The sequence below is a fragment of the Myotis myotis genome, unplaced genomic scaffold (genome assembly GCF_014108235.1).
Source record: "Myotis myotis isolate mMyoMyo1 unplaced genomic scaffold, mMyoMyo1.p scaffold_m19_p_2, whole genome shotgun sequence".
NCBI classification, from domain to species: Eukaryota; Metazoa; Chordata; class Mammalia; order Chiroptera; family Vespertilionidae; genus Myotis; species Myotis myotis.
Window position 1 is genome coordinate 38,331,477 of NW_023416324.1, and position 16,032 is coordinate 38,347,508.

At 43.6% G+C, this 16,032-nt stretch overlaps 1 protein-coding gene across 1 annotated transcript in view; it reads right to left on the bottom strand.

Annotated features, from left to right (window-relative positions):
- Positions 1-15,659, bottom strand: part of PLPP3 (phospholipid phosphatase 3) — a 79,395-nt gene extending 63,736 nt beyond the window's left edge. Inside the window, exon 1 of the mRNA XM_036352551.1 lies at positions 14,980-15,659. Coding sequence (XP_036208444.1) covers positions 14,980-15,118 — 139 coding nt within the window. The 5' untranslated portion in view covers positions 15,119-15,659. The remainder of the gene's footprint in view (positions 1-14,979) is intronic.
- Positions 15,660-16,032: the final 373 nt, after the last annotated feature.

Consider the following 16,032-nt stretch of genomic DNA (forward strand, 5'->3'; position numbering starts at 1 on the left):
CAGCACAAAGCCGATTCTAGCAAAGCACTTCCCCTGGAATCTTAACAAGCCATCTCTGCCAGTGACTAACTAGTTGAATTATTAATACAGTGTGCCACCACCCAACCGCTCAGAAGAGTAGAGATGGGCATTGCTGACCAGGTTGTGGAAAACTGAAACGAACTCCAATCTCCTCCTCCTTCTTAGAATTGTTGTGAAACCTAAGCAAGTGAACAATGCATGTAAAGCCCCCTACACTACTGCCTACCACAGAATTATCCAGTCAAGTTCACACACCCTTCCTACTCAGAGGTTTTAAGTCTAATTTCTATCCTCTAGGAATTTATAATGAAATAGGCAACACTAACAAATGGCTTTTAAAACCCAAATCACAGTTGAACACTTAACAAGACTGGATAATTTCATTTGAAAACTTTCTGGTTTGCCTGCTTTCTTCATATGCTTCTTATGGAAAATAGTTGTCAGTGCAAATTCCAATGCCAGCCTTCATTGTTGGAAGAAAGACCATAGATGTTGGTTGGTTCTTATCACAGATGCTCTTCCATTTTCCAGTTGCAGGATTCCCAGCAAGTCCCTTAACCTCTGCAAAGGGCAACTGCCTCATCTGCAAAATCGATTAGAGCAGTATCTCCCCTTCAGGATTGTTCAGTTTTATGAGACACATTAATATGCCTAACTATATAAGTTCAAAAATGCTCCTTTCCCAGCTGACATTTGGAAATAATGATATCCTGGGTGTGGTGGTTTTGATGGTTTGTTTATGTTGGCTTTTCAGGGCTGGAGAGCTGGAGATCTAGAATGAGAAACGTCAATGGAAGCAGGAAAAGGATATTTCCATTCAAATCTCAGGTGCATCCATCATCATTTGGTAGAACCGTTCCGTGAAAGAGATTATTCATGAATAATAAATGTTTTAATTTCTCAGCTAAGGCAAGCACAACCTTAAATAACCCATGTAAGGAAAAATTATAATTATAGGTTCTTCAACCCCATCAATGACTTTAGGAGAATGTTTTAACCCAAGAAGTGTATTTTAATTTCCAGCCAACCCCTGGGAATTCCGCATCTACACGATGCCTGAGATATAGAACCTCCGAAACAATGGTTCACAAGGGTGAGAGCTGCCCATATCATTGGAACCTGGCTTTCCAAACAGATTTAAATGAGAAGCCCACTAAACCAAAGACTCAAGAAAATTGGTAACACCTTGGAAATATGTTTAAAACCTCAGCCTGCCAGAAGTTCCTCCCTATAATGATGGTATATGTAGTTGCATCAAAAGGAGACACTATGCAAACTATCTACCAGGGCCAAGATGACAGCAAGACAAATGCAATGATGAGAAATAGTGTATTAGGCCATTCGTCCCTAAAAACCCACACAAGCTGAATGGACCGAAACAGCTCTATGGGCAAGTGTCTAATGAAACCCATTGTGTGGATGAGAAGCATTCCTTCCACTTCCTGCCTGTGGTTGCTAACTTGACAACAATGTGTGTCATTTGTGGGAAAGAGGCTACTAGTGGAAGGTCTATTTACTGCATTTAATGAAGGTGTAGCATCTGCAGCCGCTAACCAGAGAAGCTCAAAATTTCTCAATGTGACCCAAAGGTTACACCAAACCACAAGGACAGCCGATCGGTCCCACGGCGACCCATTGCTGCTGCCTGATATGAAGGACAAAGGCCTAGTTCAAACCCCTTCTCCCTTCTGGGAACCTTCCCAGGATCCCATGCTCTTTCTCTCTTCTACATTCACAGAGCTGCTCATCCGTTCTGGGATGTCTCGCCTTTTCACCACCGAAGACCCCTCACAGTTCCTTCTTGAGCCTCTGTCGTGTCTGGAAGACGTCTTTATCTACCAAGTAAACTGTTTAAAATCATTTCTCCACTTAGGTTAATCAAAGTATACAAAGTGCCAGCCCCATCTCCGGATTCATGAAAATGACCAGCAAGCCTAGAGAGAACTGGAAGGTGCCATTCCAAATTCAACTGACAAGCAGAATGCAGATGCTCTGAGTTAGTCAGAGCAAGCCAATCATTGGGAACCCTACGCTATCCATTATATATCATTAAGGCACTGAAAAGAGCCTAAGATGCCTCATGATTGCCCTAATTGGTCTTTATTAGTCCAAAGAACCCACGGTGAGGATCGCAGGTGTCACTCATTTTGGACAATGCATCGTGTGTTGCTGATGTGAAAGCTAGCATGGGGTTGGGGGAAATTGGGGCTTTAGAGACAGTTGGAAAACATACGCAGTGAAGCCAAGTGGTTAAGATTGGTCTCACGAGACAGACTTCTCAGGCCCCACTCTCCAACTCACTTGCTGCATATTTCGTAGGTTATTTATAACCCCTCTGAACCTCAGTTCTGTAAAATGAAGATAGCAGTAATAAGGACTCATAGGAGGATTAAATAAGAGAATGCACACACACTGCTTAAGTCAGTGGGAGGTACAAAGCTAGCACTAGATAAATGGTAGCAACTGTCATTATTTAGTCAGGCTGGAGTCCAAACACCAGCCCCAACACAATATTAGCCGTGAGCCTGGGCAAATCATTTACCTCTCTGAGTTGCAAAACCAGGTTATTGAAAAGATTAAGTAAGATGTCATCTAAAGCTCCTAGTAATAAAGGTGAATGCCTTTTCCTCACCTCTTGTAATATCTGTGGTTTAATTTTCATGCACTTGTAAGTGCAACTTATAACCTGACGCCCCAACTAATCCCTAAAAGTTTGTGTTTGTGCCTTATGTTCTTTAATATCTCCAAGCATCCAATGCATGAGTCTAAAACAGGGGTGGGCAAACTTTTTGACTCGAGGGCCACAATGGGTTCTTAAACTGGACCTGAGGGCCGGAACAAAAGCATGGATGAAGTGTTTGTGTGAACTAATATAAATTCAAAGTAAACATCATTACATAAAAGGGTACGGTCTTTTTTTTTTCTTAGTTTTATTCATTTCAAAGGGGCCGGATCCAGCCTGCGGGCCGTAGTTTGCCCACGGCTGGTCTAAAAGATGCATGGTGATTTAATTTCTGAGATGATAATTATGTATACAGGGGGGAAAGTGTGAATTACCAACCTTATCAGAAACTACAGTTCTAGTTCATGGTCTTAAAAACCTTGTAAAGTTGCCCTGGCCAGGTGGCGCAGCTGGTTGGAGTCTTCTTGACTCCAAAAGGTGGAGGGTTCGATTCCTGTCAGGGCACATATCTTGGTTGTGGGTTAGATCCCCAGTCAAGGGGTGTAAGGAGGCAACTGATCAATGTTTCCCTCTCTTTTCCTCCTTCCCTCCCTTCCCTCCTTTCTAAATTCAATGGGAACATATCTTCGGGTGAGGATTAAAAAAAACAAAAACTTCTTGTAAAGCAGATCCTAGGAATAAGTGGGTTTATTAATATTTGTACTTTTAACTATTTTCCAGGAACTCTGAAGATCCAAGGCTTTTGTTCATTTGCTGAGGCAGGAACCTGCTTGTCACAGCCTGGTCTGTGTAAGTATTTTGCTCAGGGGGTGAGCGGGGTCTGGCTGACCACCCAGCACTCATTCCCCAGTCATCTTAATTGTCCTCTGCTCACTCATCTTAAATCTAGTGACATTACTAAGTGATTAAGAACTTTGTTTCTTTGTGAAAAATGCCCTTAAGAGCAAAGCAACACTACAGTGGTTTCATGAATATGTTAATTCCAGTCTTTGGTAAAACTTTTCTATTTTTTCCTTACATATTTTAATTAACCCTAATATGTTTCTGAGATGGTACAGCCACTATGGAAAATAATTTGGCAGTTTCGCAAAAAGTTAAACACAGTTACCATATGATCCAGCAATTCTACTCCTGAGTATATACACCCAAGAGAATTGAAAACACATGGCTACACAAACATCTGTACATGAATATTCCTAGCAGCACAATGCATAATAGTCAAAAAACGGAAATAACCCAGATGTCCACTGACCGATAAATGTATAAATTAAATGTGGTACGTCCATACAATGGAATATTATTTGGCAATAAAAGTAAATACAGTACTGATACATGCTAAACACACACAATACAAGATGGATAAACCTTAACATATGATGCTAAGTGCAAGAAGCCAGTCTCAAAAAACAAAAACATATGATTCCACTGATACAAGAAATGTCCAGAATAGGCAAATCTATAGAAAAGAAGGTTGATTGGTGGTTGCCACGGGATGGGGGGATGACAAGGATAGATCAGGAGTGACTAATATGAGTACAGGTTTCTTATTGGAATGATGAAAATGTTCTAAAAATGATAGTGGTGATGATGGCCCAACTCTGAATACTAGTACACTAAAATCTGGCAAACTGTATGCTTAAATGGATGAATTGTATGGTATGATGAATTATCTATATATATAAAAGCCTAATATACAGAATGTGTCCCCTTGGGAGTTTGACCAGGAGACCAGGAGTTTGATTGCTCACTATGACGTGCGCTGACCACCAGGGGGTGGTGTGGAATGAAGGAAGGCCCTGGCCGGCAGCCAGAAGGCCCCAATTGGCCCTGATCACTGGCCAGGCCTAGGGGCCCTACCCATGCACGAATTTCATGCAAAGGGCCTCTAGTATCTCAATAAAACTTTTTAAGATGCCATTACTACCCAAGAAAAACCATCTCTATCTCTGTAAACCAAGAGCATTTCTAACAGTCCATTTATTTTAAGGGGCATTTGAGACATTTAAAAAGATAACTACAGCCTCCTCTTTCTAATTAGGCTATGATCATAAAGATGCACTGACTAATCTTAGCACATGGATTTTGCAAGTCTTCTATAAACACTGCATTGGAGGTGTCTGTGGAGGGAGCAGCATGGCCACAGTTCAGGAGTTCCCAGCCAGGAGTCAGGAACCACCTGTAATCTCTCTCTTGCCCATCCCCTTCTCCGCTCTCTCCAATGCCTAGGGTCAGCTCTCACCTGCTTCCCAGCTGGTCTCCCTCTTAAATTTTTTTTCACGAATATGTTCATCTAAACATTGTCTGTAAAACCTTTGTATTTTGCTCTACATATTTTAACTAACCTTGTTATTTCTAAAGTGGTGCAGCCAGTATGGAAAAACAGTTTGGCAGTTCCTCAAAAAGTTAAACATGGGGTTAACCCTGTGACCCAGCAATTCCACTCCCCACTTTATATTGTGTTTCATTTCTATATGAAATTTTCCATAATAAAAGAAAAAGGAAAACAAAAATAAAACTTTATTTGCTCTGCTGGTGCTCCTAAATAAAGTTCAAGTTCCTTCGCTGCCTGCCATCTGCAGCCTGCCTTCTAAGCTCACTCCAACCTCTTCCTCCAGCCTCATCTCCCAGATCCACTCGCCCCACTCAATGCAAATAAATACACCACACTTCTTACCCTCCAATACTCACCCTTCCCAAGTGCATCACCTCATCTCAGCACCTGCTGTTCCTTGGCTACAATACCCTCTCCCCCTTCATGGCTTATGAGCTATTTTCTCTCTTGCAGGACCCAGGTCCATGCCCTTAAGCAAACTTCATCGCTCTTCACCAAGGTGTTATACCCCTCCCTTACCACGCCAAAGTCAGCATCTGTGTGTGTGTGTGTGTGTGTGTGTGTGTGTGTGTGTGTGAGAGAGAGAGAGAGAGAGAGAGAGAGAGAGAGAGGCAAAAGTTTCCCATTCACCACCCTGGGATTCTTAAAAGGCAAGGAACCCCCTGGATCTAGCATACAGTAGGTGCTCAAGAAATATCTGCAAAGGATGTACACTTGAAAAGACAGACACAAACATAGACTTCATTAAATAGACTCTCTAGAAATTATATGATTGATACCGCAAACTAATTTGGGGGCTAGATATAAAGAAAGCATCAATGAGAAGGCCTCCTTCGTGTCAATGTAATCATGTGTATTATGTGTTTTAGGGATACATAAACAGGAACCAAAGCATACTGCTTATTATGACAAGGTGCCTATACTGATTTGCATTTCTCTACAGAACTCTCTAGGCATATAATTTTGTCAATTTGTAACAAACCTCAAAAACACACTTCCCACCAATACTCTGATTGCAATATATACTTTCAAAGCGCACAGAAATCACCAAGTTCCTTTCAAACGCTTCCAACTGGGTCTTATGTGTGTTATTTAGTTTGGTTTGTTTTAAATTTGGGAATTTTAATGCAAATCATAATTTATAATTTAATCGGGACCTAAGGGAAGAATAGTTTCACAAGGATGTTCAAGAACCTGACATGGACTTCTTTTGAAAGACCATCAATTAATGCATGACCTTGAGAAAATTATTTAATCTGAGACTCAGTTTCCCCTTCAGTCAAATGAGAATAATTTCTACCTCAAGAGGTGGTGAAGCTTTTAAAAAAGCAAAAACTTCAAAAACATGGGTTCTCTTTCTTCTCTCCTTGAAATACATTGATGGTCCTGTTTGAGCTCAAATCAGTCAGCAGCTATCTTTGGTAACAAGCACTTTCTAGAACATGCACCAGTTTGAAGAAAAGTAACATCAAAAACAGCCTAGTCCTTCAAATGTGTCCTATGCATCTCTGGCCTCACTCAACTATCTATCACCCACTGATCTGGATCAAAAGTTAAACCTGTTTGTCTTGTTCCTCTTTTAATTGACCCGAGCAAGAGAAAGAAGAGACTCTAGCTCTCTGGACAATGCTGCCTCATAAATGGTATCAAATTTCAAACTGATGAGTAAACACCAGAAAAGCAAAATGGTGGAAAGCCACCACCGTGGTTCTAGGCCCTGCTCTTCCACAATCACTGGACGATTACTCATCAACCAATCCAGGCCTCAGGTTCACTGTACGTGAACACACTGAGTAGGACTCCACGACTGTGATGACAGCAGCTGCCACCTGGTGAGTGTGTGCGCATCGTGCCCTATACCAGGCACATCCTCACAACCACACATGCATACATTATCCCACCTTACAGATGAGGAAACTGAGGCCTCAGAGAAATCCAATAACTTGCCTACGTTTATGTAGCTAATAATGCTAAGTAAACTCGCATCTGTCTGACTCTATAAAGCCTGTGCTTTACCCCTCAGACCTCCCAACCTTCCCCTGTTCAAAGACTGAGATAAAAAAAAAAAAAAATGACTTCGCAATTGTTGCTAATGAGATTGATAGCTCCAAGGTGCTTTCAAATTCCATGAATCTGGGCAATGAAGAACTGCCCTGATGATATTTTCTTTATTATGTCCAGAGAGACTCATTCAGCATACTCTAAGCTATTTTGTAATTATTTATGTAAAATTGTCTCCTCCACTGCTCAAAATGATCCTTGAGGTAAGACTCATATCCTGTGTCCTCTATTGAGCCCCATAGAACATAGTGTACATATTCAGACTCAATAATGTTGAAATAAATTAAATGGATTGAAATAGAAAAGAGTCTTCCTTGCATTAATTGCATCGAAAAGTGGGAACAAACTAAGCTGACAAGTGCTGTGGTGACTGTCTAGTAGCTGGGTGCCCTTGTCCAAGTTACTTAACCTCTCTGAGCTGCAGCTGCCTCATCTATAAAAGGGATCCAATATCTACACCACATGGCTAGCATGAATAATAAATATGAAGTTACTTCTTTCTTCAACAAATAAGTGAAGTACCCTGGGTAACAAGCGTTTTGATCATTTTCAGTCACAGCTGTTTTACTTAGTTGGGTTTTTCCCTGGGCTGCCAAAAGATACAGGGAAGAGTTGATGCTAAAACAGACCATTTGTCCAAATCCCCTCCCAACCTTCTAAGGTGTATTTGTCTTTCTCCTAAGATGATATGGCCTCTTCCTTTCAAGGGAGGAGGAGGCAACCACCGAAGGCCATTGAGGTTCCTACAACTGGAACCTTCCCAGATCAGAAAACCTGCCCTTGCACTTCTTCAGCTAATGGGAAACATTTGTGTTCCCTCTGCCTCGTTTTTTTGCTTAGGATTCTCCTACAATTTTTTCTCCTCATATATTTCAGGCAACTCTGTTGCCAAAAATGAAAGAGGACTCCATAGAACCATGGAGGAAGGAAAGGAAATCATTACTATTACTATGAATAATATCAGCAACATAATACCTGATAATGATATCAACTTTTCAAAGTGCTTTCAGATCCATGATCTCATCTGAGTGTCCTCACGCAAGGGTGTCACTAGGTTTGCTTGTTTCTTTCAGAGATCAGGAAACTGAAGCGAGGGAAGGTTAAATAATTTTTGCCCATGTCACACCTATCTTAGCTTTAAGTCAAGATGCTAAGATTCATCTGTGTGTGAATCCAAAGCTTGTATTGTTTCTACAATATTTGCCAAGCTAACTGTGATCTTTTAAAGGCTCTGTTGGGGGATCTAATGTATTCCATTCACGTTTCACTCATACACAAACTTCAGTATCTCAAAAGAAAATATTTATAGAGTTAACACCTCATTCATCCAAAGTGGTCAGTTAGTTGGCAACTTTGACTACCTAGAACTCAGTGCAGATCCCGGAAATAAAAACAAATCCCAGCCTCTCAGCACTTAGTCCCTGCACTAAAATCACAGGGGACCTCAGGGTGGCACCCAGAGGTAGTTTTTTCCTTTAGAAAGAACTGTAACAAGCTTGATTGTCTTTACTGAGAAAGACAGGTGGCCACAAATGGGGAAAAAAGTACAGTATGGACAATCTAACAATGTGGAAAGTGCCAGAACATTCAGTGCAGGGACAAAACGCCCTCCTCCTAAGTCACCTGCCCTTAAGACATCAGCTGTTAAACAGCACAGTGATTCTCAAAGTGGCTTTAAAAGAGAGTCACCCGAAGCTTTGATAAAATACAGAATCCCAGGCACTGGCCCAAGGCCTACTGAATCTGACTCTCCCAGGAAGGGGTCTGTGAATCTATATTTCACACCAGATGTATCTCTCATCTATAAAAGGGAACCAATATCTCTATGAGCAGGTATCCCCCAAATAGATGATTACTCCTCAAATAATGTGTACTGAATGGAGTTGACACACAGGGTAGGGTTTCTCCATAAATATAACTGCCTACACAGGGAAGGACTCTTTGACTACAGTCTCGTTAGCATCATCCTGTGACCAACTGGGCTTGCCAGCCCAAATAACTGCACTGGGAGGGGGAAAGAAAGAATCCGAAATGGACAGGAAATCCAAAGGGCTAAAAGTGGAAAAGGCCACCAACTCTGGCTTTAGCAATCTCTCCCAAAGGCAGCTACACCCCCATGGTATATCTCTTAAGTACACGAGAAAGGGAAGAAGCAGCAAAGAAAAAATACTAGCCATTCCAGACAATGAGGAAATGGGGAAGTCAGCTGGGGTTACCTACTAAATGGAGGTTCCTTCGTTATTTCAACCCATGCAGGGTGCTCAGCTAAGTGGTTCACCGGTTGACTAATGAGAATCTGTTTCTATATTCTGTGGTTCTATATTGAGCTATCAAAACCAACTGAGTTATTGAAAACCCATAGTGAATATCCTAACTGAGCAACAGAAAGAAGGAAAGTCACCTGGTTTACTTATTCGCTTGTGATTACTATACATTTCAGGGGGCACATCCAGCCAAGGAAAAATCTGGCCTGTTTCTCAGCATATTGATTAACCAGGAAAAGGGCTTACTCTCTCTCCAGAATGAACACCAATGTAAGCACATTGTCAGCACCAGTTCTTTGGTAAAAAATAAGAGAAGCAATTACTGGATTTCTACATCACACTGCCTACCAGCACAGACCCATACAATTGTTAGCACTAAAGCGGATCTGAGAGGTTATCTAGTCCCTTCCCTTTGTTGCAATGGTAAAGAAACAAAGGCCCAGAAACCTTAAGTGAATTTTCCCAAAGCCACACAGCCATTCAGTGGCAGTACAAGGCCCGATCACAACTTTTCTAGGCTCCTCATTGCTGTGAGGACTCACTGAGGTAATGTACAATGAAGAGCTAAAGAGACAGCATGCATGAGGTGGACAGTCAACAACTGTGAATGTCATTCCTCTCTTCTTGAAATCGGTCACAGAATGTTGCATAGCAGCCTTAGACATTAGACATTATCTTGCCCAAACAGCCATTATACCAATGGAAAATAACTGAGATCCATAGAAAGCCTACTTGTCTATAACCACACAACTAGATGGTGGCATTGGATGGCCTGGAATCTGAAGTTTCTGGCTCCAAATTGCCCATTCTCTTCACTACAAACACTGCCTCCCTCTCACTATTAAAAGTGAATAGTATACTAACATATGATGATTGTATGTATCCCATATTTAGGATGAATGAAGGAATTAGATCTCAACCATGTAATCACAAATTGAGAAATATCCTAAAACATTCTGGAACCAAGAAATTATAAAGCAGGGTCGCTGGCTATCCAAATTCAACATTTCTACCTGTTTGAACCTCTTTCCCTTTGCCGCAGGACACTTTACCCAACAACTTTTGTTTTCTGGTGGGGAATGGAACAGGAGTCAAGACCTTCAGACCAAGCTGACCGCCACCTGCTTCCTTAAACATCTCCCATCCCTACCATAAGCTCAGCTGACCTACCTCCTGGTATCCAAAGCCAAATGAAGAACAGTTTTTCTGAACAAAAGAAGTTCCTCTAAAGAGGACTAGATGGTGCCCTCGTTATGTACTGAGTTCCTCCTTCCAATCACTTCTTAGTGTTCTTTCTTTGGAACCATTGTCTCATGGGGATAAAAGATGGCCTCAAAATCTGGGAATCACTTACTACTAGAACTAGCTCTAAATCACAATAATGGATAGCTCATTGGTTAGCGCATCTTCTCTACGCACCAAAGTTGAGAATTTGATCTCTTATCAGGGCACATATAAGAGTCAACCAATGATTGCATAAATAAGTGGAACAAATTTCTCTCTCTCTCTCTCCCCACATACATACATACATACATACATACATACATATTTCAAGAAGCTACCTTAAAATCTAGGGCTTAAGAATTCTGCTACCATTTAGATCAACAATGAATGGAAAGCATCTGTTCTCAGCTTACTGGGCAAATGTGCCATTCTGCTATTTGAAGTGAATAGTTTATGGTCTTCACTATAATATCATTATTGACAATTTATTTCATGGTCTCATCTACCAATAAGATACAATATATGATGACAATCACAAAACCTTCATCCAGGGCTCCAGATTATAAATCTCTTGCAACTGTCCAAGTCTCTAGATACGACAAAGTTTCACATCCAGCATTTCTTCTGATCCTCACAGTAACACAGTTAGTGGCCATTCTGATCCCATTTTGCAGATGAGCTACCAGTAAGTGGACTCAGACAATGAAGGGCCTTGAACAAGGTCCACAGGACAAAAAGCTGAATCTGTCTACAATTGCCTACCCAGCAAAGGGCATGGGTTGGAAGGAGGAACTCAATACATAACAAGGGAGGGAGACAGAGTAGAGGGAAGGCATGACGCAGAAATAGAAGCTCAGCATAGATTTACCAAATCTCTGCATTGCGCTACAGCCATGTACTTCTTTGTGTTCTTTCTTTGGAACCAGTCTCATGGGGGTAAAAGGTGGCCTCAAAATCTGGGAATCACTTAGTACTAGAACTAGCTCTAAATCACAATAATGCCATGAAGCAACAAGGCCACACCACTGACCAGAAGAACTGAACTCCCTTTATCCATCTGCTTAGGTACAGATGGGTAACTAGAAAATGTGGAGAGGCAGGATTTTCTGCAAACTGAGCTTCAGGATTTGCTGACGATAATCTGAGTTTGGGGATTTTTCAGATAGGACAGGACAGGGGGATGGCCTCCAGTCATGCTCACTGAGAATTAGGGATTAACCCAAATCAACTTCAGTATGAATCTCAGTCTTCCCCTTCTCTGACATTTGGTTTTCTCATCTATGAAATGGAGAGAATCTCTTCATGAGGGTTTCAGTGAAGAGTACATACACTAATTTAAATAAAAAAGAGGCAAACAATAGTAGATGCACCTCTCTTCTTGCCCAAGAATATTCTCTGCTGTTCTCATGTAACTTCATACACCAGAACCAATGCACAGAAAACAGGAGGCATAGATATTACTTAATGGCAAAGATAACAAGATCAATTTCAGAAAAACTTCCACGCAAAGATTCATAACTGTATTTAGAAACGCAATTAGTCAGTGAAGGTGAAAACAGCTGTTCAATGGGAAGTAAATTCCCATTGGTGTTCACTGACACCAGATTACTTTGGCCTTCAAATAAAAGAGGACTTTTGTGGGTTTTTCTTCACCAAGAATTTAACATTCCAAAAAGGTATGTGGAACAAGTTAAACTGCTTGTATATTTCCACTTGCATAACACTTTTAGAGCACATGAGCTTTTATTTTTTTTCCAGATACAAGAAGATGAAGCTTGGTATATATTCCTGTGAGAAAATAAACAGAAAACTATGTCTCTTTTAAATATATTAGTGCTCTGTAATCCAGACCATATGATCAAAACTATATAAAAATTAAATCATACTGACAGTCTTGGGCAAAAAGTGAAGCAAGTAGAAACAACTTTTTTTAGGACTGTTGTATAGAATATTAAAATCACATGTTGTGTTATTAATTTTCTTTTGGAAGCCAAATAGAGTTCTCTCACATAAATTTCTCAAGTAAATATTTACCTTACAGTTTTCCCCATGAAAGTTGTTAGAAGCATTTAATTAGTGGTATTGTCATTAGGCCTATGCATAGGGTTGGCATTGATAACAAGTCACTTTGAAATGACTTAGTTGACATGGCTTTAATGGCAAAGTACATGCATTAAGCAGATAGCTACGTGCGTTTTGTAATAAAATACAAGGTCCTGTTAGCATTCCTTTTTTTAGGGTAAACAAAAATCACTTATTCAAACAGGCCAACAGTGAGTAAACATAATAAACAACGAGGCTTAGAATATTAGCTTTTGGGAGTGACACAGGGAGTCCAGGCAGATGGAACATACCGCCCCCTCCTCCCTTCCCCATACCTTCCATGCACAACAGAGCAGCTTGGGGTTTCTGTGTCCCTGCCTACCAGAGAGCTGATAGGTGTGTCTTTTCACAAATTCCTTCACACTCTTTCTCTTTTAATAATAATAATACACCATCTCTTGGGACTGGAGGAGGAGAGCAGGCAGGCTGCACAAAGGCTGTCCAGTGTGTTCTTGCTGGGCTTTCCTCATCACCAAGTAGGAGGTGGGAGAGGACACTGCACCAGCTGGCAAGAAAGAGCTCACCCCACCACCAACCCAACTCGCTAGTAAACACTGGAAGCTCCAGGCAAGTTTACAGCAAACAGCTTCAATGTGTTTAGTGCTTCCTGACTCTCCCTCAGGCCCAGGGAGGGTCTTTTAAAAATTCAATAGCTTGGCAAAGAAAGGACTAACCTTCCCACTGTGCATGATAATAAGCCAGCCGCCTCAGGAAGGTGGGCCCCCCAGTGACAATTCCTTTACATAGCATCTTAATGTCGAATTTCCATGAAGAGGTGGGAATGGGATTTGCAGTCAGCTTCCTTGCTCTGCACAGAGCACAGTTTTACCCTAAACCTTCTCTCTGCATAGCTACAGGGCGCCAAATCTTACTTTTAAACTCTTTTTAAGAGTCGTATCTTACTTTGGCTCTCAAAATTTACCATGGACTGGCAAGCCAAGGAGGGACGGACCTCAGGAAGGGCTCTGCTACGGAAAGTCATGAACAGAGGGAATGTGCACAGTCTGCCTGGACAAATCCATTTCCAAGGGGACTGAAGTCTCAGTGCAGGCGTTCTATTTGGAGGGAACTGAATCGGGAACACAGATGTTTCTCAGTTAGCAGAGTTGGCAGAACAGCTCCTGGACCAAATCCGAGTTCTTAATGCAGGAAGGGGCCTTGGAGAGCATCTAGTTGAACCCACTCACTGACATGAGGAGGAAACTGAGGCCCAGGAGGTGGTTAGGTGGCACACCCAACAAGTGGCAGAATGGCAGTGCTCTGATGACAAGTCCTGTGCGCTTTCCATTACACCATGATTCGCTTTAAAAAAATAAAGTAAAAATTCTACGCTGACTTCAACCTTGGAGCTCCTGTAGATTCGTGTCAATAGCTTTCCCCTCCCCGCACGGAGTCCATAAACCCTTCCCCTCCCACTCCAGTCCCTTTCACTCCCACAGCCCTGCCAGCTAGTTTGATAAACAGACGTGGACTATCGCCTGAATGTTCTGGGGTGCATTCCTTATGGTCCCAAAACTTGAACAGTGGCTTGCCTTCCCAGTGCCTCAGTTTCCTCATCGGTGAAATGGGGCTCCTCACCCGAACTGCCAGAGTCTGGGAGAGGGCTGGTTAAAATTACCACCTGGCACACAGTAGGCGCGTGAGAAGTGATGGCAGAATGGGTACCCCCCACCAAGACCCTAGAGACCGCCTTCCAAACCCCTGGGGGGCGTTGAGGAGAGGAGCAAATGGAAAGGCCAGCTTGCAGGTCTGGCGGGGCCGGGGCAGCGACGGCGGAAGGGGTTGGATGTTTACATACAGTCAAGGGAAGGCTGCTCGGCTCCAGGCGGGAGCCCGGCGCTCCAGCAGATCCATTTTACTTGGACGGAAGGCAACCATCTAGGCGCTGATTCTAGGTCATGGTTCAACCAACCGCCCCTATTCTAAAAGGCGGAATCCACCTCTTCCGTGGGAATTCCACCTGGGCTTCCAAGTGGGACGGCTTTTAAGGAGCGGGTTTACAGTTGCCCGCGAAAGCCCAAGCACGCCCAAGCATTCACGTGCAGGCCGGGCCGTCGATGGGATCGGGGAGGGAGCGGGCCAGGGGGCCAGAAGGGGAGCGAAGGAGCCCCGAGACGCAGCGAGGGCCTCCCGGGGCTGACAGCCCGGTGGTGCCCGGAGAGGCGGCGGCCGGCCGGCCCCCGCGCCAGCGAGGAAGTGCCGAGCCCCGCGCGCAGGCACCCCGCCGGGCTGGGACCCGCGCCGAGGGGCCGCGGGGCAAAGGGGCCAAGGGACAGCGGGGCTGCGCTCACCCAGAAAGAGGCAAAAGAGGTCGAGGCAGATGAGCAGCGCCCGCTTGCTGCCGCCCTTCCTCGGGTTGTTGTTGAGCGCCGGGCTGCCGCCGTTCTTGCTCTCCGGGACGATCGCCTTGTCGTACTTGTAGTTTTGCATGGCGCTGGCTGCGGCGCGATCCTCCCGCCCCGCGAAGACGCCCCGCAACAGCGGACACACACGCAGACGCGGGGCTCGCTTCCTGGCCGAGGCTGCTCGGGAGAGTGGCGGGTCGGCCCGGGTTTGGGGAGCGGAGCGAGGCGAGAGTGCGGCTCCGCTGCCTGCTTCCAACGCAGACGGTGGTGTTTTCTGCTCCCCTTGGCTGCCTCTGCTTTCTTCCTCTCTCAACCCCAAATCGTTGGAAAGTCCAAGAGGAAGAGAGCCAAATCCCGAGCAGAAAGTTGTGCAGAGCTGCGCGGCTCGGGGCGCGCTGGGCTGGCGTGTGCCTGGGAGAGCGAGCGAGCGAGTGGGCAGCGCGGGCGCTCGGCCGCCTTCCTCCGCAGCTGGCGACTTAATGAATGGGAGCTGCGCGGGGCCCGGCCACTCCGCAGCGCCAGCCCAGCTCCAACTTTTCCTCCTGCTGCTGCCGCCGCCGCGGCTGCTGTTGTGATCGCCTCGGGTTTGTTTTCTGCACTTTTATTTCACGAGGTCCTTTAAAAAGAGAGAGAGGGAACGAGAGGGACCTCCTCACTTGGCTCTGAAGGGATTCAGCAAGCACAGCCCCTTCCTTAAGCTGCCTAAGACGTAGGATAATTAAGGCCACATTTTCCCCACCCCCTTCAAAAAAAAAATCCTAAAAGGAAAAGTTACTCTCAAACTAGAGAATCAGGGAGCCCCTAGCGTTCAGAAACATCAGGTTGTCACAAACCAAAAATAAAAAAAAAAAAGAAAAGAAAAGAAAAAAAATATATATTATATATTTAAATATATATTATATATTTATATATTTAATAATATATATAAATTAAAAAAGAAACATTTTCTTGCTGGCCTTGGATCAGGCAAAAGTTAAGGCTGTACAGCTAAAATGCACT